The sequence below is a fragment of the Hibiscus syriacus genome, unplaced genomic scaffold, assembly GCF_006381635.1.
Source record: "Hibiscus syriacus cultivar Baekdansim isolate YM2019G1 unplaced genomic scaffold, ASM638163v2 tig00117048_pilon, whole genome shotgun sequence".
Lineage (NCBI taxonomy): Eukaryota > Viridiplantae > Streptophyta > Magnoliopsida > Malvales > Malvaceae > Hibiscus > Hibiscus syriacus.
Window position 1 is genome coordinate 249,509 of NW_024063538.1, and position 27,480 is coordinate 276,988.

Below are 27,480 nucleotides of genomic sequence, written 5' to 3' on the forward strand. Positions count from 1 at the left end.
GAAAAGTTACAAATTAATCACTAACGTTATCAATTATAACAAAATGGTCACTTTACTTTAACAGTCATTGACTTCGGCAACGGAAAGCTGAGGACCGTTAAACGCTTAATTGAACAGTCCGGGGACAAGCTGGAGGGCCCATTTGACTACTGTTGACCGACTCTTCAACTAATTACAACATCAAAGCTCCATCCACTAACAACTTGGCCATCGCCACCTTCACCTCTCTCACTCTTCTGCTGTTTGCTTACACTCCTCATCAGCTTCTCTTCATGTGAGCAGCTTCTCATGCCAGTCATGGCGGCCTCACAAAACAAATAGTTGTCTACATCAAGCAACGCCAGCTTCTCATGACAGAGGGGAAGCGGTCATCGTCGATCCATTGCTTGTTTTTTAAAACCCAAGGCTTAGAAATTAATGCAACTACACCGGCGTTTACTTTGCTCCGACGCCAAATAACGGCACGATCAGAATCTTCGCCGGCATTAACTTGAACCATGGTGATATCACTGGGCACTTGCCGGAAAAGCTATTTTGGAAAGTTTCGTAAAAGCCCCGTACGACAAAAGAACCATATTCGAGCAAATAGTATCCACTTCAAATCCTTCCATCTCCATCTTGTTCACCATTCTCTCCATATCTTCAAAACATCCCATTTTCCCATACCCATACAGAAGAAACCTAAACTCAAACAATGAAGGCTTAACCCCATTTTTTCTCATATCTTCAACCACATTCAAAGCCTCATTAGGCTGACCCATTTCACATAAGATACTAACCATTGATTTAAAACATTGGCGTTTGACATACATCGATGAAGAATTACGAACAAGTTCAGACAAGTAACCGTAAGCTTCATTAAACCCTTGCTTTGATTCATGTTTAGAACAAGACTCAATCAAATTGCAATAGAATTGAGTAAGATCTCGCTCTCGAGACTTTAGCTTTGAAACAGCTTGAGAGATTAAAGCCTCGGATTCATCGTGCTTACTGTAGACACTTATTTTCGTCCATATGGCATTTACATGATTTATGCGTTATTATTTATAGTATATCCTATGTGTATTATATTACATAATATACACATACTATATATTATAATTATATAGCGTATGTTTATTACTATTAATTTGTTTTTCATTACATGTTGTAGGCATGAATATTCAGCCCAAGATTATTACAAAACTACTGGCTCAAATGAGACCTAAAATCAGCTTCCCAACGCTGAACCCAAGTTTTCCCAATGCCGCATGCCTTCATCCCAAGCCAACCGCCATTTTTCACGGTCAAACGCCCACCTTTCTCGGCCACCAACAAGCAAGGATCTCGTTAGCATTACCAACAAACCACAACATCAATGTTTTACTAGAAATCAAACACTCTAAAAATAGCATGTAATTTCATTATAAATAAAGTCTGTAATCGAACCCAAAGGAGAGGACAGGGAGGGTTGTACACGATTTTACAGTGGAAATACAATAAATATGAGCAAAATCCCAAAATATTCTTATCATTCGAAGTTCTTTTTTTCCTATGTAAAAATTCGAAAAGAAAATCACTGAGATATTACGCACGAAGATCCCACTAGCAGACATGAAATATACTCGAAAAAAGGGGAACAGAGAGGGATTCGAACAGGAAAAAGAGAGGAGAAAACGGAACCATTGAAGGAACGTAAAGCATTTTTTAAGGTAATTTTCTAGATTTTCGAAAACACAAATCACAGCTATAATTTTTTAATTTTGCATATACTTCATTCGAAACAAATAGGGTTTAGTTTTTTTACCTCGGTTGAAGGAGGCCTCGTCGGAGTCTAGGATTTCGTCGACGAAGTTGTGAAAATCGAAGCCTTTAGGGATTTGTAGTTGGGGAAGTGAAACTTTTATGGTCCTTAGAACACTTACCTCACGATTTTCATTTCAATATGGGAGAGCTTCGTAAGGCTTGGTGGCTTCGATCGTTGGCCAAGCAGAGGGATTGAGAGAGGATACAAAGAGAGGCGGCGACAAAGATATGGGTTTAGGTTACAGTTTACTTAAAATGGCCAAATGTAGTATATATATTAATGTATTTGGTGAATTAGCTTTAGAACCCCCTTAGTTTGCCACGATTTTTATTTTAGCCATCATTTTGCATCTGATTTAATAATTGCTTTTTTAATATCTGGTTTGTTAATTCAGTTCTTTAAGTTATTGGTTTTATTATTTAGTCCTTTAAGTATCATATTTTGTTTTTTTAATGATTTTTATTTATTTGATATTTTGTATCTAACATTTGTTTTAATCAAAGAAAAGTAATTTGAATCAAATTTTTAAATTTAAATTTAAATTTTTAATTTTCGCAATTAAAGACAACCGACAAATTAATTGGTACCGAAAGGGCGGTTCAAGGGTGCTAATCCTTCTTGACCGTAACCGACTCCCGAACTCGACACGTTTCTGGTACAGCACAGATCAAGTAAGATGGTGTCCGATCCACCTAAATGTTTTTTAAAGTGATCGGTGGCGACTCCAATTCGTTTAATTCATGTCGAAGCCCAATTTCGGGCCCAACCGAAAGGCGATTACGACAGCTTGGCGACTCTGCTGGGGACAGGTAAGTGAGTCAGGCCAGAATTAATTTTCGGTTGTCTTTTTATGCGAAAATGGTAAATTTAAATTTTAATTTATTTATTCGATTCGAATTATTTACCTTTGATTATTTTTTTCAAATAAATAGTTGTACTGACATTTTTTTCAATGGTTTCAGATTTTTTAAAAGTTTCCATCTCTGGCTCTATACCCGAGCTCCAAACCCTTTTAAGTGGGGGCGAAAGCGACGCCTTCGTGTGAATTTATTCACCGTATGGGCCTAGCAAGTAACCTTCGGGATTCATATATCTTATGCCTTCGTATGAATTTATTCTCCGTATGGGCATAAGAGAATGTTTCCTCTCGAGTTTAACTTAGTCCACATAAGCTTATAATGGGCTTAGGACTAAGGGTCTGGCAAGCCCAAGGGGGCACCAGCAAGGAGAACTCGGGTACCTTTTTTTTAGAACCTAAACCGGGAGAGTACAGGGAATTAGAGCCCACCCCAAAACCTCATTCCAAACCCTAGGCTGCTTTTATTTCCTACTTTATTTTTTGCTCAAAGCATGCGAACTAGACAAATATGCGGTTAGGATTTGTTTGAAATTAGCATGCGGGATAGAGATCATGTCCGGGTAGGAATAATAAGCATGTGGGGTAGATATCATGTGGGGTAGGACTTTTCATTTTCATTTTTTTTATTATTATCCTTATCTCACTAACCTTTTTTTTCCTCCTTTCATTTTTGTTCTTTTGCATTTTTTATCATTCACATCATTAAAACGGGGTGTTGATCCACCAAAAATGTGTTTGTTAAACATGAATAATCAGCATTAATGGACAAAAGGGTTGTAATACAAGAGATGAAAATGCAGAAGACAGTCTACAAGGCGACTATGTGTCACCTTCAATCCAGAGGATGTGGTGCCCGCAATTGAAGGGTATATCATCATACTGCATTATAAAGGACTCAATGAACCGGGTCTACATCAAGCACAATGAAAGTCCATCTTTGAAGAATTGACTGCAAAAGGTTGCAGAGCAAAACGAGGAAAAGGTTACAGACCCGGACGCTCCTTTCAAAAAATACGAGAACAAGACGGCGAAACCCTAGCTGAGCTGAATGTCATTGCTGACGAATTCAAGAAGAAAATTTTGATATAGGGCTCCAATGGTGTTGTTGTTAGGGAACAGACTCGACAGAGAGCGGAAGCTGGAGGTGCAGTCCTTCGAGACTCTTTTTGGGGGCAAACAACTCATCATCTGCATAAGTCGGAGCGGTTCGACAGGTTATCCAACCGGTGACAGACGAAGGCAGAAGACTAGTCAACATGTCAGAAGTTGTCAGAATATTCTTGTCTCTTAAAAGATAAAACACTTTTGTCCCCAATAAGGATTATTTTTAATAACAAATACATTTTTTGGATTAATGCCTCGATCATTTCATGCATCATGCATTTAGACATTTTGCATTTTGTTATTTTCTTTGCATTTTGTTATTTTCTTTGCATTCACATTAACTAACACATACATGTCTCATCAAAAGGATTAAATACTGGTTACGCCGTCTCAAGCGTTGGACACACCCCATCCACATAACACTCGTTTGAAGAAGAAGATGATGGAAGCCAGAATTACACAAATCGAGGAGAATATGTTAAAACTACAGAAAGAGCTAGAAGACAAGATAAACCAGAACAGTCGAAATACTCTGGAAACAATCACAAAGAACCAAGAGTCCTTGATGGATCAGATCGTTGCCAAGTTAGTTGGCCTGCAACAGACCAGTGCGCTCGGGGCAGGTTTATCGGAAGGGGTAACCATGCCACTTACCCCGCAAGTGGTTGTCTCACCCAGAATCTTACCAGGACTTCAAGATAATTCGGATAGTTATCGCATTCCGAAATTTGAAGAAGAGGTCAAAACAAAGAGGGTAGAAATTACCATTAACCCAGGAGGTAGAACGGGTGGAAAGCCTCCCCTGAAGAAGAAGGAAAGAGATATCATCAACATTTCAAAGTCGTTTCCAGTCGTACCCTTTTGTAGGCAAAAACCGAAGAAGGAAAAAGAGCATTTTGATCCCATTCCCATGACATATAAGGAGCTCTACCAATAACTGTTTGACGCACATGTGGTGTCACCCTATCCCGAGACACCTCTAAAGCCCCCATACCCCAGGTGGTATGACAAAAATATGCACTGTGAATATCATGGCAGTGTTCCGGGGCATGCTATCGAAAATTGCCTCCCCTTTAAGAGGGTTATCCAAAGGATACGCAACAGGGGTTGGATTCATTTTAATAATTCAGAATCACTCCACGTTGCACAGAACCCCCAACCAAATCATGAAGAAAACAAGGAAAGTGCAGTCACCGAGGAAAAAGGTAAAAAGGCCAAAACCAGAGTTTCCGAAGTGAAGTTACCTCTTGCTTGGGTATGGAGGCAAATGATAAATGAGGGGTTTCTTGCACCACATCTTAGCACATCAGATTCCAAAAGTGACAGTTATTGTTGTTATCACAATGAAGATGGACATGATGTACAAGAATGTGCCGAATTTAGAGCCTTGATCCAATTAATGATGGACAGGAAAGAGCTGGAATTTTACGATGAAAGCAATGACACTCCTAAAGCAGAAAGAGTCATGGCAAGTGGGGCATCCTGATGAGGCCTTATTCAATTTTGAGACATGTTGTTTGAATTTATTTTGGATTTTTTTGAACTTTCTTTGGATATTTGAATAAATTTATGCTACTTTAAAGATTGTAAGCAATGAATCACATTTGCAAACTCGCAATTCTTTGAATATCATCTGAATTAAGAAACTCTGTAAATGGTTCAAAGTTACAGATCTTTGACGAAGTAACATGATTTAAAAACAAGGACTTTGACCTTACCCAGAATATACACTCAAACACCATACCATACTCTTGTAATTAACCTTTCATAAGGTGCGGATAACATGGGGCATCATTGGCATATGACAATTACTATGTTTTTTATTTAAGACGTTCAATGACGATGATGATCTTTACAAATGAAAGAGTCGAGTAGGTGAATCCAATTTAGGCCAGTTGTTTGAAAATTGAACTCTAAAGATGAGATTCCTTGACTTTCAAAAACACCTAGACTATGACAGGTTCTTCTTAACAATCTTAAGAAATTAAATCCGTAAAAACTGAGCTATTCCGCTAAGGCAATTGGTTATAGAGGAAACTTGAAAGCCCTGGCCTTATGAGTAGATTACGTTCAAACCATGACATTGCTCGGACACTTGGCAATTCGGTGTTTGCTCCACTGCTCTTGTCAGGCCGAAGACTCTGTGATGAGATGAACCCTTCAGTTAACTTGATAAGAGTGGTTATAATATTAAGCTGTCCCTCTAAAGCAATTGGTTTAATGCCCCGGCTTTATGGATTCAGCTAGCCAGATAATGACAAGTTAAATCAAATTTATCTAAGCAAGAAATTTTCGGTAAAATGGACTAAGGGAGTTAAGGAACACCTGTTATAGTCAACTACACACGAGCACTCAAGAATTTCATTTTTAGACCGATGTTTCTGCACTACCTTTGTTAGAGGAGCCTACAAAACTTGAACAAGTGAAATATTTCGGAGAACCGAAATAGAAGGCCTAGTAATTGATTAAGTTAGTTGCATCATTTTGTCCGCGCCTAATCGAAATGCCAAAGCATGGTTCGATATTTCAAAAATGACATTTTTTTTACCAAAACCTTAGAAAGGAGGCCAGACTAAAGCCAACCCATCCATTTGAACATTTGTCAAAGAGCTGTAACTCTAAAAACGTTAAGAGAGCTATTGATTCCTTTGATATTCTTTGAACTCACATTTATAATTTGATTCAATTGCGAATAATATTTTACAGCATTTTTATCATTTTCTCTCCTGAAACAAGAAAAATGAGAAAAACATTTTCAAACAGAACAATCTCGGATATGAAATGTCTGTAAAGCCCAAGCTCGAGAAGCAAATGGGGCACGATCGATTCCATGGACCAGATTGGCAGACAAAACACGAGACTCCATCCAGGAAATAACACATAATTTATTCATGTTGCATGCATCTTAGACATACTTAGGTGCATCACATCCATCATTTTAGCATGCATAATTTTGCAGCTTTCAGAGTCAAGCTTCGACTTCAGGATGAAGGTTACTCGACTTGCAAGCACCTTTAAAGAACGATGGTGTAACTCAGCAGCAAGAAGCTACACCTCAACCGACTTTACATTTCTACAGATCTCAGAACCAATTTCAGATGGGTTCGAGAACCAATTCAGATCAAATTCAGTTCAGCTCAACTCAACAATGAGCAACTTGTTTCCAGTTAATGCCTTCAAGCCAGATTTCAATTCCACAACGGAAGATATCCGGCTATCAGAATTTATCAGTGGGCTTTTCCGTAAAAGGGGAGTCATCCAAAGATTGTCTCATTTGGTTCAGACTAGCTCAAAGGAACCACCTGAAGAGTCATGACCGGCTTCGACCCGTTAAGGGAAGCCATTTTTTTTAAACAAATCATTTGCGGCATAACTCAAGGCTAGAAGGGTTATCTGTCACCAAAGACCTTCGAGTTCAACTACGCTCAGCTCCAAGGCATGTCATTTGCAGCACAACTTAAGTCTAGAAGGGTTGTCTGCCAACAAAAGACCTTTGAGTTCGACTACGCTCAGCTCAACGGCACATCATTTACAGCATAGCTTAAGTCGAGAAGGGCTATCTGGCAAAGACCCCCGAGTTCGATTACATTCAGCTTCGAGGGCACATCATTTGCAACATAACTTAAGTCGAGAAGGGTTATCTGCCAACCAAAGACCTTCGAGTTTGGCTACGCTCAGCTCCAAGGCATATCATTTGCAGCACAACTTAAGTCTAGAAGGGTTGTCTGGCAACAAAAGACCTTTGAGTTCGACTACGCTCAGCTCAACGACACATCATTTGCAGTATAGCTTAAGTCGAGAAGGGCTATCTGCCAAAGACCCCCGAGTTCGATTACACTCAGCTTCGAGGGCACATCATTTGCAGCATAACTTAAGTCGAGAAGGGTTATCTGCCAACCAAAGACCTTCGAGTTTGGCTACGCTCAGCTCCAAGGCATATCATTTGCAGCACAACTTAAGTCTAGAAGGGTTGTCTGGCAACAAAAGACCTTTGAGTTCGACTACGCTCAGCTCAACGGCACATCATTTGCAGTATAGCTTAAGTCGAGAAGGGCTATCTGCCAAAGACCCCCGAGTTCGATTACACTCAGCTTCGAGGGCACATCATTTGCAGCATAACTTAAGTCGAGAAGGGTTATCTGCCAACCAAAGACCTTCGAGTTCGACTACGCTCAGCTCCAAGGCATATCATTTGCAGCACAACTTAAGTCTAGAAGGGTTGTCTGCCAACCAAAGACCTTCGAGTTCGATTACACTCAACTCAAAGGCACCATCATTTACAACATAGCTCAAGGCAAGAAGGACTATTTGTCAATAAAATTATCGAGTTTGACTCTATTCATCTCGATGGAACATCATTCACTACTGTCCGGCTGCAATCGAGGCTTTCAAATCGAGAATAAGACCTGGGTTAGCCGTGCCTTAGTGGCAAGAAACCGCTTTCCGACAGCATAGCTTAAATCAAGAAAAGCTATATGTCAACGAATACCTTTCGAGTTCAATGTCATTCAGCTCAAAGGTATATCAACCACATGGTATAATCAAAGAACTATTTTCCAGTCGAGTTTTCCAACCAAGGTCTTTAAACCGAGAAGAAGACCGAAGGGCAACCAAAAGTCCAATCCCGATTCAAATCCCGAACTGCGGCTTCAATTCTATAACATTTCGAGATTGACTCAATTCGATTCGACAGGGAGTTATTCTTTCAGAGTCAATTTTTCAACTCAACAGAACGAAAATTTGTGTCTTTTTGTCTTTGTCCCATTTTTATTCCTCGAAAAAAGGACAAAGAGGGGCAACTGTAGACACTTATTTTCGTCCATATGGCATTTACATGATTTATGCGTTATTATTTATAGTATATCCTATGTGTATTATATTACATAATATACACATACTATATATTATAATTATATAGCGTATGTTTATTACTATTAATTTGTTTTTCATTACATGTTGTAGGCTTGACTATTCAGCCCAAGATTATTACAAAACTACTGGCTCAAATGGGACCTAAAATCAGCTTCCCAACGCTGAACCCAAGCTTTCCCAATGCCGCATGCCTTCATCCCAAGCCAACCGCCATTTTTCACGGTCAAACGCCCACCTTTCTCGGCCACCAACAAGCAAGGATCTCGTTAGCATTACCAACAAACCACAACGTCAATGTTTTACTAGAAATCAAACACTCTAAAAATAGCATGTAATTTCATTATAAATAAAGTCTGTAATCGAACCCAAAGGAGAGGACAGGGAGGGTTGTACATGATTTTACAGTGGAAATACAATAAATATACGAGCAAAATCCCAAAATATTCTTATCATTCGAAGTTCTTTTTTTCCTATGTAAAAATTCGAAAAGAAAATCACTGAGATATTACGCACGAAGATCCCACTAGCAGACACGAAATATACTCGGAAAAGAGGGGAACAGAGAGGGATTCGAACAGGAAAAAGAGAGGAGAAAACGAAACCATTGAAGGAACGTAAAGCATTTTTTAAGGTAATTTTCTGGATTTTCGAAAACACAAATCACAGCTATAATTTTTTAATTTTGCATATACTTCATTCGAAACAAATAGGGTTTAGTTTTTTTACCTCGGTTGAAGGAGGCCTCGTCGGAGTCTAGGATTTCGTCGACGAAGTTGTGAAAATCGAAGCCTTTAGGGATTTGTAGTTGGGGAAGTGAAACTTTTATGGTCCTTAGAACACTTACCTCACGATTTTCATTTCAATATGGGAGAGCTTCGTAAGGTTTGGTGGCTTCGATCGTTGGCCAGGCAGAGGGATTGAGAGAGGATACAAAGAGAGGCGGCGACAAAGATATGGGTTTAGGTTACAGTTTACTTAAAATGGCCAAATGTAGTATATATATTAATGTATTTGGTGAATTAGCTTTAGAACCCCCTTAGTTTGCCACGATTTTTATTTTAGCCATCATTTTGCATCTGATTTAATAATTGCTTTTTTAATATCTGGTTTGTTAATTCAGTTCTTTAAGTTATTGGTTTTATTATTTAGTCCTTTAAGTATCATATTTTGTTTTTTTTAATGATTTTTATTTATTTGATATTTTGTATCTAACATTTGTTTTAATCAAAGAAAAGTAATTTGAATCAAATTTTTAAATTTAAATTTAAATTTTTAATTTTCGTAATTAAAGACAACCAACAAATTAATTGGTACCGAAAGGGCGGTTCAAGGGTGCTAATCCTTCCTTTACCGTAACCGACTCCCGAACTCGACACGTTTCTGGTACAGCACAGATCAAGTAAGATGGTGTCCGATCCACCTAAATGTTTTTTAAAGTGATCGGTGGCGACTCCAATTCGTTTAATTCATGTCGAAGCCCAATTCCGGGCCCAACCGAAAGGCGGTTACGACACTTACCTTGTATATCCAGCAAAGGAATTAACTCTGCAACTAACTTTGGGTTCCAATTGTACTATGGTTGGTGCTTCAGTTATCCTAGTATACAAGGGAAACGCGAGGTTGGAGAGGTGAGGACGCGAATTGCGGGGAGAGAGAAGATGAGAGAGCTCCTTCAAAGCAATGGACTTTGACGATGATGCAACGAATTTCTTTATCAACCGGTTAACAGTTGCTGGGTCGTCGACGGCGGTAGTGGATGCTAATGTAGAGAGGAAGCGGTGACCTTGCTTTGTTAGTGGCACTCCCCCTTCTCACATTTGATTAAAGGTGGCGTTAGCCGAAGGCGGAGGTGGTTCCATGGCGGAGGAATAGTTAACGCTAAGCTTCCTACTGTGTTTGATGTTAGTTTCAACTAGTTGATGGAGTTTTTCCGAAGGACATTTGGGGAATGGTGAGTCTGGAGCAGCTCCTTTTTCTGGAAATGTATTCTTAGCCGGATGAAGGTGGCGATGCCGAAGGTTCTAGCAATGAAGTAGAGCTTCGCATTAGTGGGTGGAGCTTTGTTGTTGCAATTAATTGAAGCGTCGGTCGACATGAGTCAAATGAGCTCTTCAACGTGGCACTTGACTGTCCAGGTAAGCATTTAATGGTCCAGTAAGCTTTCCGTCACCGAAGTTAACGGGTGTTAACATCGAGGGATCATTTTGTTACAATCGATAACGTTAGTGACTTATTTATAACAGTTGAAAGTTCAGTAGCGAAAAAGGAAAATTACTCAAAGTTTAATCAACATTGATGTAGTTTACCCTTTAATTTAATTGATTATGTATTTTAGCCTATATAAGTATACTTTGGCAATTTAGAGGGGGAGTAAGCAAATCAAGGAACACATAGGTGTGCTCTTCCTCTACTCCCTTTTCTTCTCTTCCAAGCCTACTACTCTCCGTCTTTCGTCGCTTTTGCAGCCATGGTTCTCGAGGTAACCTATTCTAAAAGATCCTTCCTTTATCTCCTTCTTCAACCATCTTTATTCGTTTCTCGAATTAGGGTTTCATCGATTTTCTCCTATTTCTTTTTGGGTTTTCAAATTCAATCATTTAGGCTACTATGATATGCGTTGATAACTCGGAATGGATGCGAAATGGCGACTATTCTCCGTCTCGATTTCAAGTCCAAGCTGATGCCGTTAGTCTTGTCTGTGGAGCTAAAACCCAGGTAAAAAAAATTGGTGTTTTCTCTTAATAAATTAATTGCAGTTCAATCCGGAGAATTGAGAATTTGATTTTGTTTAATAAATTAATTGCAGTCTAATCCGGAAAACACGGTCGGGATTTTGACTATGGCTGGCAAAGGAGTTCGTGTATTGGCTACTCCTACCAGTGATCTTGGGAAAATCTTGTCTTGCATGCACGGTACTTTTGATTCACCTATTTGAAGATTTAAGTTTAGGGTTCTTTGAACTACTTGTGGCAGTAGATTAGCTTATATTGAAGGAACCCAATGTGAGTTTGTGTTTTGATTTTCCGTTTTACTATTAATACTGATGATAAAATTTAGCAAGTTGGGTTTTTTTACGTGGTGCTGATTTGACTACTTTAAGAATTTAGAAATGGAGAACTTGTCCTTGCTGGTGGAATTCAGGAGTTATATATTATATATTTAATTTAGTTTTCCATTTAATGCAATATCAGCATATAATTAATGATTAATCTGTAATATTTTGTATATGCATTTCTGAATTGAATGTCATCTTCCTTCCACTCTATAAGTTGCCTAATCATCATCACCTTCTCTGTATACTTTTCAATGCATTTCACAGGTCTTGAAATGGGGGGTGAGATGAACCTAGCAGCCGGAATTCTGATTGCTCAGTTGGCTCTGAAGCATCGCCAAAACAAAAATCAGCAGCAAAGGATTATAGTTTTTGCTGGAAGGTATATCATTTTGGCCTTTGATTTGCTTGTTTATATCAGTTTGAATATAACCCTTTTTTTCCTCATATGCTTTATGCTCTCAGTCCTATTAAGCATGAAAAAAAAGCATTGGAGATTATTGGAAAGAAGCTGAAAAAGAATAGTGTAGCTCTTGATATTGTCGATTTTGGTGAGGAAGAAGATGGAAAGCCAGAAAAACTGGAGGCACTTCTTGCGTCCGTTAATAATAATGATGCTAGTCACATAGTTCATGTTCCTCCTAGTCAGAATGCACTTTCCGATGTCCTTATCAGGTTTCACTTAGTTCCTTCTGTTTCTTTCTTCAAAATTTATATATACACACATTAATTATCATATTTGAGTAAGATGCTATCAGCTTGTCCCTCTTAGCTTATGCTACTTACCTAATATTAATTTTGTGATTGATATTATTTTTTGATTTCTATGCCAGCACACCTGTGTTCACTGGTGATGGGGAAGGAGGAAGCGGCTTTGCTGCTACAACAGCAGCAGCTGCAGCTGGTGGTGTTTCTGACTTTGATTTTGGCGTGGATCCAAATATAGATCCAGAGCTGGCTCTTGCTCTAAGGGTTTCCATGGAAGAAGAGAGGGCAAGGCAAGAAGCTGCCGCCAAGAAAGCTGCTGAGGAAGCCAGTAGCCAAGAGAAAGGAGAGGACGCGCAACCACAGTCTGATTCTCAGAATGCAACATCGACTGCTACTGAAAAAGTTTCTGATCCAATGGTAAGTATTACCTTGGAAGTCAATATATTTTTCCATTCCACGAATTACTATCTATTAACATTGCACAATACAACTTGAGTTCAAATTGGGTTTTGCTAACTGTTGTTATGGTAGGATGAGGATGATTTGCTAAAGGAGGCCCTTGCATTGTCAATGAATATCCCTGGATCTGATTCTTCTGCGGGTGATGCTCAAATGTCTGAGGCAAGTAATGACGACCAGGAATTGGCCTTGGGTATGTCCTTTTATTTTGTTGGTTCTTTTAACTTATTGGGTATATACTTACATCAAGCTACACCTTTCTTTTCTATGGGATGGATAAATGGTCCACCAATTCTTTTGAGTGCAGTGTTCATATTGGTGTCTGGATAGCCCACAATATTATTTATACATTACTAAATCCCACACATAAGGCTTAAACAATTTCTTATCTCTAATGTAAGGGTAATAGTTATAAAAGCTGTTTTACACGCACAATTGAGTGTGTCCGGATATATAAATATAGTCAATGCATGGATCTATATCATCCACTTCTAAACTAAATGCCAAACTTTCTTCCTCGCAGCACTTCAGATGTCTATGCAGGACGGTTCAAAAGAGTCATCAGCTCCATCAGATGTCAGCAAGGTGTTGGGAGATCAGTCTTTTATGTCATCCATTATTTCATCAGTAAGTCTAAATCAATTTTGCCTATCTAAACCCTTAATCAGTTCCTCCTTCGATTTCATATATTCTGATGTGTTGTGGCTTTTACAGCTTCCGGGAGTTGACCCAAATGACCCAAATGTGAAAAATCTGCTAGCATCTTTGCCGGGCCAATCTGAGGTTTATTTCATTAAGCTCAACATAACCTAAAATTAACTTAAACTCAATTTTCCATTTACTGATCTGTTATCATAACTTTTACGTGCTACCAGTCGCAACAAAAGAAGGATGAAGATGAGAAGCCGAAAGATGAAAAGTGAAAATCTACATCCCTTTAATGGTCGATGTGCCGGGCGATTTCTAACCTAGATAAGTCCCATCTTTCTCCGGAAATTCAGGTGATGTGTCAAAACTATGGCGCAAAATCGGCTGAAACATTGTCCTTTTTTCCTGATTTGAAACGCTCGAATGCTTATCGGTTTATATGTGTGTGTGTGTGTGGGTGGGTGTATGGGATTAGGACGTTATCTTTCATGTCTGAACTTTATTTGTTGGTGATTGATGACAGTATTTCTACTTCTTTCCTTCTTTCTGATGTACCTATTTACTTTTCTTTATTACTCTTACTACGGCCATATTTCGACACTGCCGGGCTTCTTTACTGGCGGCAGATCGTTTTCAGGCTGCCTCGTCTGCTGCTTAACACGTCCAATTGATTCCAAAACAGTTCAACCCTTTATCTGCTTCTTCTCGTCTGGTGCTACAGACCATTTATAAAAATCATGATTCTTATTTTTCATAAAGGAAGAAATTAATAACTTTTAATCTCGAAGCATACATGAAAAATATTTCTTTAAGAAATAAGTAAACATTTTAAGACCATCAAGTGTTAAAGTGCAATGGAAGGTATATTATTTCTAAGTGTATTTTTATTTTGGTCATCTTTAAACAAATTGTGCATCTTTATCTTTTGGATCACATGATCGATAAGTGTTTAACATCGGCATCGTGAAAATGTTACGTTTTTAGATGTTTTATTTATGAAATTAATCCGACATTATTTTCCACTATCATTGGTCCATGACTAGCCAGCTCTCATGTTTCTTCTTAATTTGATTTCCTTTAAAATCTCGTTGAAATTCGATAACAACACAAGTTAAAGTTTCAATTTCATTTTGACTCGATCTATAATCTTTTTAAATCTTCCACTGTTTGATCTGCATGAAATAAAGATATTATTTTTCTTCTTCTCGACCTACCAACTATTCAAATTTGAGAAAAAAATTAAATATAGGTGAATTAAATGGAGCCCAAAAATATGAATTGAAGAGAAGTTCAAGGTTTTTTGCATAATTTTACCTAAAATGTAAACGAAGATAGCTAAAGACTAGACAATTGAGAGACGTAAAAGAGAGAAAAAGTTCGAATAGAAGAAAAAAAATTCAAGCATGAATTACATTTCGAGGTGTACGAGCATCAAGCGTCGATAAGTACCATCCGGTGATAAGTGCCATCCGGTCAAACCAGATAGCCAAGTTCAGTTTCTAAGAAAATAAATACATAACCATGAATTTGTGAATGCAAGAAGGCCGGGCAAAAGCACACTAATGCTTTCTCAATTAGACAAGGGCATTCACACAAAAACATCAAACTGAGTGATATAACTTAGTCAGGCAATGCGGTTCCTCGTTCGAGATTATTTTTAATTTCCAATGTGTATTTTCCAAAGGCCCGCTCGATCTTCTTGTTGAAATGCTCGTTACGATCATTGATGGAATCAATATCCTTCTCTTCGTGGAACTTCCTCCTCCTGCTAAACGAATTACGCTTTTCATCCCGGTATTTAAGCTCTTTCACCATCTTCTCAATCTTATCTTCTGAAACCTTAGGTGCCTGCGCAAAACGTAAGAAACTTCCATTCAAATACTTCAATCACATTGGGGGGAAACCACTGAAAGAAATCAGCAACCTTACCTTCCCATATTGGAGGCTCGAAGCTTCACGGTAGAACTCTGGATCAGCTTCTTTCATTTTGTTATATTCTTCTAGGTCAACGTCAATGTTCTTTGTCCGCTTTTTGTATGCATTGTACAATGTCTTCTGGTTGAAGACTGTTAGGTCCCTCCATAAAAAAAACAGAGAGATTAGACTCAATGCCATATTAAAGTGCATTTGCTTTTTTCTATTTATCCCTGTTTTCAGTTCATTTTTTACATTTTGCTTTTCACTTTTTATCGAAAAAGCAAAAAATCAAGGAAATTGCACTTAAGACTTTCTATACTATAACAGCTATAATAAGAAGCTTTTTGGGGCTACATATACAATTTTGAAATATGTGGCCACGCTTCAACAAATATGAAATACATTGTGGACATTATATGGACCTGCAACATTAGAAGTGAGATATGTATGTGCAAATTGGTGGTATGAAATCGAAAAAAAGAAAGAGTAACATAACAAACCATGAAATATGATAACAAAGTAACCGAGATAATGGAATAAAATATAGAACACAAGTAGCAGTTCAAAGCATACCATCCCAACCAAATGGAGCAGGATCCTTTTCCCATTTCTTATATTTTGCCTCGGCTGCCTCTTGAGTGTCTAGCATATATGCCTTTTGCAAATCCAAGCCATTTGCATCCAGAAGTTTTCCTATCTTTTTCTTCCTTTCATCTAGCCATTTTTGCTTAGAAATTCCTCTAGATTCTGGTGGAGCTTCCATTCTTTTCTTTTCAGCTACCATTGCCGTTTGATTGGATTTTCTTGCCTCATTCTGGAATCAAAGTAAAGGAATTAAACATAACGATGACAAAAAAGAACAGACTTCTGGGAAAGGTTAAGCATACTAACCATCTTCACCTCAACTCAATAATTTTTTCCCGCCTTCCCGTCAGGTTTGTAACATCTACTTCAATGTTCTCTTCAGCTGGGTGGTTGCTATCGTCATTGGAATTTTCTTCCGGTTCTGGTGCTCCACATTGTACATCTTGTTCTTGATATTCAGCACATCTAGCCTGGCCATGCTCCGCTAGGACAGCTTCTGCAATGAAAGAGAGATTGAGTTGATAAAACCTAAACATTCGAATGTGCTACCGAGGGGAAGGCAGGGTACAAAAAAAAAAAAACTCATTAATGTAAGAATTACAAGAACAGCATTAAAACCTGTCTCTTCTTGATCCTTTCTTGCCTTGGCTTCAGCAATCTTTCTAAAGCAATATTCAACACATTCATGGAATGGATTCGATGCATTGATACAATCTGGGTGCACCCTGCTGTCTTCTTCCATGTTTTCTTACTAGCTTTTACCTGAAAATAAGCTCAAATCCCAATTTCAGAGCCAGTTTCAGCTAATTTAAGAGATTTTTATTTCTAAAAAGGGAAAAAAACATTATACTACTACGATTAGACTAATATTACTATATCATATTATTTTCACAAGCAAGGTTACAGATAATTTTCACCGGGCGTACAGCTTGCAATCATTAATTGATAAAATTAAGTGGCAAACGAAATTAATTAACTAAATTGTTGTTCAAAATTCATAAGCATCAAACTTGGCGGCTCAATTCGATCATAGTATGCCAATAATACCAGATTTCGATCAGCATGATTTCTCAGCAACCAAAAAAGAGAGAAGTGAACTTCGAATAAACCCTAAAAAGAATTGAAGTACGTACGAATATAGAAAACGATAACAAAAGATTAGGAAAGAGAAAACGAACCTGAATACGGATATTGCTTCGATCGCTTAATCCTTTCTCCTCTGGCTAGGGTTTTCTTTTACGTGAAAAAGGGCTTACTTTTTTCAATTTTCTATTATTTATACAGATAATGTAAGTTTTAGTCCCCAACTTAGTAATGTTTCTTGACCTATTCACTGAATTTTATTTTAATTCAAATTAATCCTTAATCCGAGAACTTCCCTATTAAACCTCAACATTATGTCGTGTCAGATTATCAAAAGGTCTAAAAATAGGTAAAATTGTGATATAAATCGAACTTTTACTTATAAACTCTTAATCGATTAAACGTAAAAAATTTTAAAAAAATATATATTAATTTACAAATAGTTGTTACTTTTACGGATGTGACAATATTTGATTAATTAGACTTGTTATCTTGGATGAATCAAGAGATCATATCTTGATAAATTTTATATTTTTTATTAATAATCTAATTTTATACTTTTAAATTTCTAATGTAACTTCTTAAGTTCTTATCTCATAATATAAAATTTTACGTTCAGTCCTAATTGTGATATATTATTCTATTGGTGTGTGGCACGGGAGAATTTGGTGCCATTAATGGTGTGTGAGATGGATTAATTTGCATATCCGTCTAGTTATTAAGTATACCATGAATTACAAACTAATTAAAATTGTAACCACAATAATGTATTGGTATAACTATTGAGATTAAGAATTAAATTGATTGTATGATAAAACATTAATTTGATTCTCTCGTTAAACTTTTTGAAGTTCATTATAAGCTTCATTGTTAACTCTTTAAGCTTTAACTAATTGATTCTAAAGTTATATCCATAAAATAGGGACGGAGCTAGAAAATTTAAATTATGGTATCATAACTTTAAATTATAACATCTAAATAAAATTATATTAATTTATTTTAAAATATAAGGTCAATTTATTTTTTAAGGGTGTCAAAACTATTTAAAAGTGATGTCATTTTAATACAAATGACATCCCTCGTCTTATACCGACTCCGTGAGTCTATGAACAAATCACAAGTAATCTTTTGTATGTGTATCTATGATGTTTAATTATGAAGTGGTGACATGTAACTAGGCGTTTTGATAGAGTATAATGATGTCGATTGTTAATGAATGGTATGGATATTAGTTAAACTTATGGTTGATGTCATGGTATGGAAAGGTTCTTGTTTTGGATGATGTGATACATCTCACAGAGAGAGATGAGTGTGCATATCAAGAAATGATATCTGCTGCAAATCGAAGCAACCTCTAAAGTTTACAACTCCGAGATTCATTCGTCGCTTTTTGTTGCCGTCTTTTGCCATGAAGGTGATCGAAGCAGAACCTTAGGGTGAAATGTTGAAGTTATATCAACAAAATTATAGTTATTGTGGTGTGCTAGTTATCATCCTTTGCTTGATGACCTATTGTAGCAATGAACCTTGGATTTGTACGTTTAGGTTATGCACTTTCTTATGTCTCACTGTGGAAGAGAATTTGCGGTATGTGTGGAGGATACTCTATATGAGTCTACAAAGTCCGCAAGGCACTTATGGTCATTTAGATGAGACCTAATGGTTGTTTCTTGGAACCATTTAGCATGTTCACATGTTTATGTCGTGAGCGTCTTTCGCAATATTCCATGGATGTTTGAGAATAAAAAAAAAGCGTCGAATTTAGATATTATGTGTGTGGGCGGATGACCTTGAATCTGTAAGGTACTAAAAAATGCATTAACCATTAATTAAAAAAAGTTGCGTTCTTCTAAAAAAATAAATGAACAAGATAAAAAATTGTTTATAAATATAGTTGAAAAGGGATAATTAGAATTAGTGGTGATTTGCTATAATATCTATACGAGCATACATATACATATATATATATATATAAAGTTAAGACCCACTTACACAATATAAAATTCTTTAATTTTATATAGATGTTGGACCGTTGGATATGTGAAAATAATTAGTTAAGATAGACTATTTTATTTTTCAAGTAAACACCTCATTTTTAATTATTAATTTCAATCATCTATTTTCACTCAACCAACAATCATATATTTGTATAAAACTAAAAAAATTTCACATTATATATATATATGAGGAGAAAAACCTAGTTTATTTTCTTGTTCTTCCTCGTCAAAGATTATTTACTAAAAATTAAGGGTAAAGTACACAAATGCTCTCCAATTATAGAGTCTCGTTTTGTTGAGTTTCTTAATTATTTAAAGTCACAAATCAGTCTTACGAATATAAGGTATTACTTGGTTAAATCTCAACTATTAAAAGTTACAAAATGATTACTTAACTATTAATAAGTTTCAAATTTGTCATTTTCTATTAAAAAAATTAACTGTCGAATGAGCTAAACATTAACTACTGACTGAGATATAATAAAATTATATCTCATAATCGTTTCAACTATATAGTCGCTTGAAATTTTGAAATTAGACTTTATTATATCCAGTAAACATGATTATATCCAATCAGTAGGTTAACAAACAACTCAAATTGTCGTCAACTTTTAATAGAAAAGAACGAGATTGAAACATATGAAACAGCCAAACAACCATTTTATAAAAGATTCAACAAAAAACATCCTATAATTAAAAAACTATTTTATAACTTTAAATAATCAAAGGACTCAACAAAATAATATCTTATAATCAATGACCATTTATGTACTTTACCCAAATTCTCATTCTCATGTGCAAGTTTCAATTTCCTTAACTCCGATCCTCTTACAAGTAGGGATGTGCATGGGTCGGTTTTTTTGTCCACCCGACCCGACCCGAGATCAAGAAATCCTCAACCCGAGACCCGACCCGATATATAACTTAAAAATCCAACCTGACCCCGAAATAATAAAAAATATATTTTTATTCAATAAAAATAATGACTTAATGAAAATATAATATAGAGGATATTATTATAATTATTCCTAAATATATAAGGTAAATTTATAAATAAATAAAAAAATCAGGTCGGATATTTTTCATCCTAAACCCGAACATCATATTTAAAAAACATGACCCGTCCTGAACCCGATTTTTTTTAAAAATAACCCAACCCGAAACCAGTCAGATTTGGATCCCATGCCCATCCCTACTTACAAGGTTATTCTAAGGCTGATACATAAATATTTTATTAATTGTTTTGATTTTAAAACATGAATTTAAAAACATTGATCCATAATTTTTTGAATATATCTAAAAAGTTAAATTATATTTTATATCAAATGATAGATTAAATTCTTAAAAGTAATTGCTTTGAGACCGACTGATAAATCTATTGGGTCATCAACAAATCTGACGACTACGCCTAATCAACCATTAATGGATCATAAAAGCTCCACAAATCTTTCATATTTATTCATATCCAAATTCGATATTCGCATCTAATGCATTCTCATTAACATCCTATCTATCTATCTATCTATTAGAAGAAGAAAAAGATTCTACGGGTAAAAGGAAATCAAATCAGATGAATGATTAACATGATAATATTCATAACAGAGTGTACTCTTTTTTCTTCAAATTTAAATCAATTTGTCATTTAAATTCACAGTCAATCGAAACCTGACTGTCTCCCCAATCCTATTTCCTAGGGTTCTAAAATAAATCAGTGAAAAGAAGAGTTAAACCCAGAATTCACTCAAAGAATTCAAGTAAAAAAGGAAAATTCACTCTAAGTTAGATGAAAAGAATTTCAATATGACAAAAAGAAAAAACAAGAAACCCTGTCATTTTTTCCTACAAGGAAGTGCAGCTCCTAATGTTTTTAAATGGCTTGTCCGAAACAAGACGGAAGAATGTTTCACCGAGTTATATATTTACATAGCAAAATACCAGAGCACTGACCTTTGTCGCATTGATGGCAATATTGAGTTTTTTTAGAAGAATCAACCATTATGATGACTGGAGATGCTTGAATTCTTGACAATCAGCTCTGACTTCGTTGATGCCGATAAAGCTTTGGCACAATCTTGCCTAACATCAACTTGAAACCGACTGAATTGGAGTCCCCATTGTTCGCGTCACTAATGGAGGCGTCCTTTGTTAGAGAGCCAATTAAGTAGCCTTTCATGTATGCATCACAGGCTTTAAGGATGTAATAACCACGTCGTCTGAAATGGTCTTTGACAAGTTCCTCGAAGTCCTAGAGATAATTATGAAGTTAATCATTTGTATCTGGAAAAGATAAAGAATAGGCACAGAAATCCCTACTACCTCTAAGATATAATATTAAGCACTACTTATGAGAATAAGTAGGGGGGTTACTCTGTTAATTATGCCCCGGTAAATTATGTCAGTAGTTCATGATATGGAATTCAGTGAGAAGTCGAGCTAGAACAGAACTTTACCACGGGCTACGACGGATGGATTTATGCTAGACAGTTGTTAAATACTAAAAACTACATGCGAGGTATCAATAAATCGGCACATAGGAACATTGATAACTTCAGATGACACTTCGAGAAAATATGTGCAATGCTTAAAACCTCCTAGCCTTTTAAAATCTTAGGTGGACAACTTCCTATGAACCATGCCAGAGCAACTCAATAATGAGAATGTATGAGTGAAATGGAATAATCACCTTCGGGGGCTTCCGCATTAGATGCATCATCGACTTGCAGTTCAGTAAGAAAGTATTCTCATTGTATGCTAACGAATTTTTCACTCCTTCAGCTGTCCCAATCTGCTTATCGTACCCAGCTTCGTTGAAATATGGCCTAGCATTTAGCACTAACCCTTGCAATGAAACTAGGACTTGAAGGATGCTTGAAGACGATGGATCCCAAACTTCGTTTCCCCTGCCAGTCCATGTGTTTAGAAGGCTAAGGCAAACCTTGCCTTCCTCGTATAGATTAGGATTTAGCCTCCAACCACCTGAATGATAGTATGCTGACTGCAGAATTGAACCAAAGTCAGAAAAACTAGTAGCATGATTCATTGTCATAGGACACATTAAGAGAATTCAAAAAGTTCAGAACCAATTCTATGAACATTAAAAGATAAGAAAAAAAACAATTTCAAGCTTTGAGTAATCAAATTTGGGATCATACCGGTGGCACATCAGGATACTCGGGAGGAAGGTGAAAATCAAAGAAGAAAAGACCATCTTGATAAGGTGTTCCATATGCCCCAACTATTACAGCCCTCAAGAGGTCCATCCGATCCTCATATACTCGTACATAGATTCCATCTGTTACATTGTTTCAAGTGCTTAAAACAAAGGTTGCCATAGCCAAGTACCAGAAACCTTTTAATAAGCCTAGACCACACAATTCTTACCTGGCAGGTTGTTTTGAAGGATGTTCCAATCTTGCTGAACCTTCTTTAGCCACTTCCTTCCGGTATTATTCTGCAAGCATGATTAATGTGGAAGGACTCAAGATCTAAAAGACATAACTACGAAGGTGGAGTACCAACAGAAATTTAACAAGAGAAAAAAAGATATCAATATATCAGAATCTCCTCAAGCAACATATCAATATAAACTTCCCAACTTGCACTGCAATATGTCAGAGTGCATTTTAAATTGCACAATCAAATTAATGGACGATCTTAACCACACTATGACAACGAGTTCACATCAAAAGATTATATTTCATGTTCTTAATGTTCAAACTTGAGTCAACAAAGCAAGTTATTAGTTGGAAGTGCTAATATAGTAAGGTCATATACCTGCCCATTTGCACCAAGAAAATAATGATCTAGAGGATCTTTAGCTGTATCAAACCGCTTGAAACTGCAAGCATTATCCTCATCACCTGTGTTAGGATCCGAGTCTTCAATGCTCAAGTTGCATATATCTTCCCCTGGAAGTGAATGTTTCTGGGCCTCTACCTCAACGTGTTTTGGACCTTTTCCACAGGAATTATCAATAACATTAGACTTCCGTGAGTTAGACTCATAACTGGAATCTCTTCCCTCAGGCTCATGTTCATTTTCTCCTTCAGAATCCAAACCAGTTGGATCAACATTCTTCTGTCGTCCTGAAAATAATCCACTTGCTACTCTGGTGACAAAATCAAATGCAGCTAAGGGGATAGATAATATTGCATTCCTTCCAGAATTATTTTTCCATACCCTCTTCTGTTTCCGAAACAATTCCACTGGCTTTTTTAGGCTCCAGATCCTGAACAAGAAATAGTCATATCATTCAACTGAGAATAATAAATGAATTATTAGAATTTAAGATTACATAATAATATACTGATAGTTTTAATAGCAGATTGCATAAAAGGTTCAGTGATCATGCATGTGAAAAAGACATCTAGACATCTTTTCTCAACCATCTTATGGTCCTACCTGTGCTATAAGGCAAAAGTATATACTTTTTCCAAACATTTTTCTGGCTCATAAAAATGTGTTTCAAAATAAAGTGCCAAGATCGACAACTTCCAAACCAGTTTTTTGAAAACCCACTTGCATATAATTGATATGTTGATGTGTTAACTGATTTATATATATGGACAACCATACTACTGTCTCAAACAGAAACAAACCTCTTGAGCATTCTCAAGAGCATCCATCTCATCATCATTAACAGTTTCCCAACTAGTAGCATCATCACTTACTTCACTCCCAGCAGCAATTGACTCGTCATCATCTCGACCAACAACATAAATTGCTTGAGGTCCAACCTAAACAAACCAAAGGATCAATTTGTCAAAACAATGACCATACCATGCTCCTCCACGGGGGAATAAAGGCACAGTATGAAATACTTCAGTAATCATCATGCGATGGAACATAGAAGTAATTAAGATATTCCTAAAAGAAGCAGATATAAACAGTTTATAAGCAAAGGAAGATAAGTTTACTGATTATGATAAGCTAAAAATGTCATGAGAAGATTTCTCTAAGGTTATAATGCTTATATTTAGCCTCCTTTGGGAAGAGAGATTACCACTGTAATAAATATAAGAAACCCAACTAAAAAAAGATGCAAAGTTTAAAATTCAGAAGTTAAAGACAACTTAAGTTGAAAGAAAAGAAAATAATAGTTCACAGAATAAGGAATCAAGTTTACCGTTGAGACCATCCCATCATCAGCCCATGTAACCTCAATATCACCATTTTTCAGGCCAGTTATGTTCCCAACCCAAGAGAGATCTGTGAAGTCTATGGAAGCTTCATTCAGTGGTGCACCTTCTACTTTGTTGTTTCTTGAGTTATTTTTAAAGTCTCGTTTCACCTCCTTTGTTCCATCTTCCTGCTTTGGTTCCTCAAGGGAGCCCTCTTCAGAAACAGATTGCACAGGAAAAGAAGCTGGGGGTAATCGAACTACTACATCACCATAACAGTAATCATAATCTGGATGTTCTTCCAGTTCATACACACTTACAATTTCCTCCTTGTCAAACTCACGAGGGTCCTCTGCCCTGGCAACCGGCTTTAACCATTTTACACAAGCTGTCCGTTCCTTTGCATTAACACTTTTGACCACCCCAACCCGCCTGGGTTCATATGTATCATCACCATCATCAGAGGTTTTCTCCACCACATACTGCTCGGCAACAAATTCATGATCACCAGGAGTTTCAATTGGGATCAACTTTGTTGCATCCACTCCACATTCCACTGTTCCATCCTGCCAGGCAACATCAACCCCTTGTTCTACTATTGACAATTAATAGTGCCCTTTCAAAATTATCCCCTTTCTTTTTTGCTTTCTTGTCTTTCCTAATCACAATTTTGTGGACCTTCTTGCGGTGAAGGGGCCAATGCTCATGGACAGTCTCCTTTGAAACTGATAATGCACTGCTACAAGAGCTAGATTCAGGTGAGACTTTATTGTCAAATACTGCCATTTTCTTTAGTTTCAACAATGGCATTGTTTTCATTAGGTGTAGGCATAACATCAAGATCCATGGATTCAGATTTATCATTTGATTCATCCATCTCTTCCGAGTCACATTCACGATTTCTTCCATTTCTCATGGAACCATTAAGTTGCAGCTTAGAAAAACCCCTGTCCAAAGGAATGGATTGTGATGAAGTTGGAAGAAGACACCAATCACCCACTTGGTAATTTGCATGGGTAAAACAGGACAACAATCTTAGATTCTTTGGATTCTGCTCTTCAGCTGGGGCAGTGGAAGAATCAGGCCCATAGCCAGCAGATGCTATCCAATAAATAAACACGGATCCAGCTGTAACTTTAGTTACTGTACCTTCTAAACCGGTTTGGCTTCCATAAGCCACATAACCACCTAGAATTCTTGAAAACAGATGAAGAGCTTGCCTTCACACGCTGGCCAGGATAATATGGGAAACTACCATCATCTTCAAGGGTATTCCTAGTAGTTGGCTTGAGACTCAATGGTTCAGCCCTCATAACTTTGCACTCAGAGCCATCATCAAATAACACGTTGACATTATCTAAGACATCATCTATTCTACCTAGCCAAGGACCAAGAACCACATAATCACCCACAGCAAAATCCCTCACACGTTGCAAGTCTCTGGTGGATATATCTTTTATAATTGATCCATTAGGAGCCAATAGATCAACAGAGATATTGGCATCCACCACAACACCCACCTGCCCAGTTGAGTCTGAAGCAGCAGCTACATAATCACCATGTAAGAAACCCGATCAACAACAGTACATTCTTGATACTTTGAACTGGTTCAGTATCATCCATCCATAGTACCCGAATTTGATCAGCCTGAAGATCACCACACTTATATTCACGGTCACCTTTGCTCGCTTCACCACTCCCATTAGCATTGCTATTGGCATCAACATCACCGCTTTCATCTTCACCATCCTCGTTATCTTCATCTTCATCATCTTCATCATCAGTTATGCTTCCATCTGAATCTGAGTCACCAGCAACTTCACTCACAATCCCAATTGAACCACTTGTATTACTCTTGACAACGTCTTGTCGATAAATATAAGGAACAGTATGTGAGTTACTGGAAGCCTCATTTTGTTTACTAACTCCAACAATAGTTGGGTTATTTACATTTTGATCACTGACAGGCCCATTTGTTGTAGAATCACCCTTAATCAAAGTGTTACTTCCATGCAAACTTGCAGTGGTGGATTCATTAGTCTCTGAAACTGATAATTGTTGCTTTGCCTCCATCTGAGAATACATATGAACATCATAGAACTATAATTCAGCACAATTCAGGATTCAGCAAAGCAAGTTTCAGCGTATCAAGCATTTTCTTATTTCCAATCCTTTTGCTCAGCAAATAACCTATTTTTCTGAAATACTCCCCCCCCCAAAAAAAAATGTTACCGACAAAACAACCTACCTAACTCAGAATCAACATATTAAAAACAAGGTTTTCATGATTGATTATCGCAACTGGTAAATAAAACACGGCAACACTCTTAAACCAGTTCCTCATAAATTATTTAGTACAAACTCCTTAGATATTGCCATACACTTCAAACTAACATTCAGCTCTTTCTCAAAAGTTAATCATCGGATTTTATAAAAACCATAATTTCACCTAAAATCGCATGTAACCATTTAACACCCTATTGGAAACACAAAAACAGTGCTCCGAAATATTCCAGAAACAACCATATCTTATTTAATCGCAATAAAAACGAAATGCCAAAACAAAACATATATTTTTTAAAAAATTTATTCATATTCTGGGAAATACTTTTCATAAATTTCCAAAAACAGCTCAAAAATCAAACGAAACAACAAATAATTAAAAAAAATAAAAGAAGAACAGGCAGATCAAATCCACTATACCACCTCATTCCGATAAAACAATCGTAGAAAAAAAAGGAAGAAATGGAAATACAAGCTCAGCTTTCATCGGTAAATTAATCGGCGGATTATCAAAAAGACGATCTGAAATCGAAATATACCTGATGAAAAACGGCGATTTATCTGAATAGCGAGAGCGAGAGCGAGAGCGAGAGCGAGAGCGAGAGCGAGAGCGAGAGCGAGAGCGAGAGCGAGAGCGAACCTCTGAGGAGCTGTGGTTGTTGTAAAAAATGTAAAGCTGATTTTGTATTGAAAAGGAAAATGTCAATAAACGCTGATAAGTTGTCTCAGTATAGGCGGATTAATATAAGGTTAAAAAATAATATGATTTGGAAATTTAATAATATAATTAATACATTTGGTAAAATGTTATCCGTGCTCGTAATGTTGTGAGTGGAAAATATGAAGAATTATTAAAATATTTGATAATTGGTAAAATTTGGTTATAGATAGGTATCGATATATATATATATAAGTATTTATATTTATTTGTTTGTGAAAAATAATTTAGAGTTATCTTTTGATTGAGTTTTAAGATATTAATTTAGTAATTATAAGCGTCTAATGAT

At 36.7% G+C, this 27,480-nt stretch overlaps 1 protein-coding gene and 3 pseudogenes across 1 annotated transcript; 1 reads left to right on the plus strand and 3 right to left on the minus strand.

Moving 5' to 3' along the window:
- Positions 1-506: 506 nt before the first annotated feature.
- Positions 507-10,813, minus strand: LOC120197296 (annotated as a pseudogene).
- Positions 10,814-10,985: 172 nt separating this feature from the next.
- On the plus strand, positions 10,986-14,030 carry LOC120197332 (26S proteasome non-ATPase regulatory subunit 4 homolog). The gene is made up of 10 exons (XM_039198899.1): positions 10,986-11,100; positions 11,223-11,336; positions 11,428-11,533; positions 11,941-12,055; positions 12,139-12,348; positions 12,507-12,798; positions 12,913-13,033; positions 13,364-13,467; positions 13,555-13,623; positions 13,716-14,030. Exons 1-10 carry the CDS (start codon positions 11,089-11,091, stop codon positions 13,761-13,763), a joined length of 1,191 nt encoding a protein of 396 aa, XP_039054830.1. The 5' UTR covers positions 10,986-11,088; the 3' UTR covers positions 13,764-14,030.
- An 840-nt stretch (positions 14,031-14,870) lies between these two features.
- LOC120197333 lies at positions 14,871-17,273 on the minus strand (annotated as a pseudogene).
- A 3,636-nt stretch (positions 17,274-20,909) lies between these two features.
- On the minus strand, positions 20,910-27,103 carry LOC120197331 (annotated as a pseudogene).
- Positions 27,104-27,480: the final 377 nt, after the last annotated feature.

Excerpts from the sequence above, each read along its gene's own strand:
- LOC120197332 (XM_039198899.1), top strand. Across the intron at positions 12,349-12,506 it reads CTTTCCGATGTCCTTATCAG|CACACCTGTGTTCACTGGTG; the intron begins GTTTCACTTAGT and ends TTTCTATGCCAG. Across the intron at positions 13,468-13,554 it reads TGTCATCCATTATTTCATCA|CTTCCGGGAGTTGACCCAAA; the intron begins GTAAGTCTAAAT and ends TGGCTTTTACAG.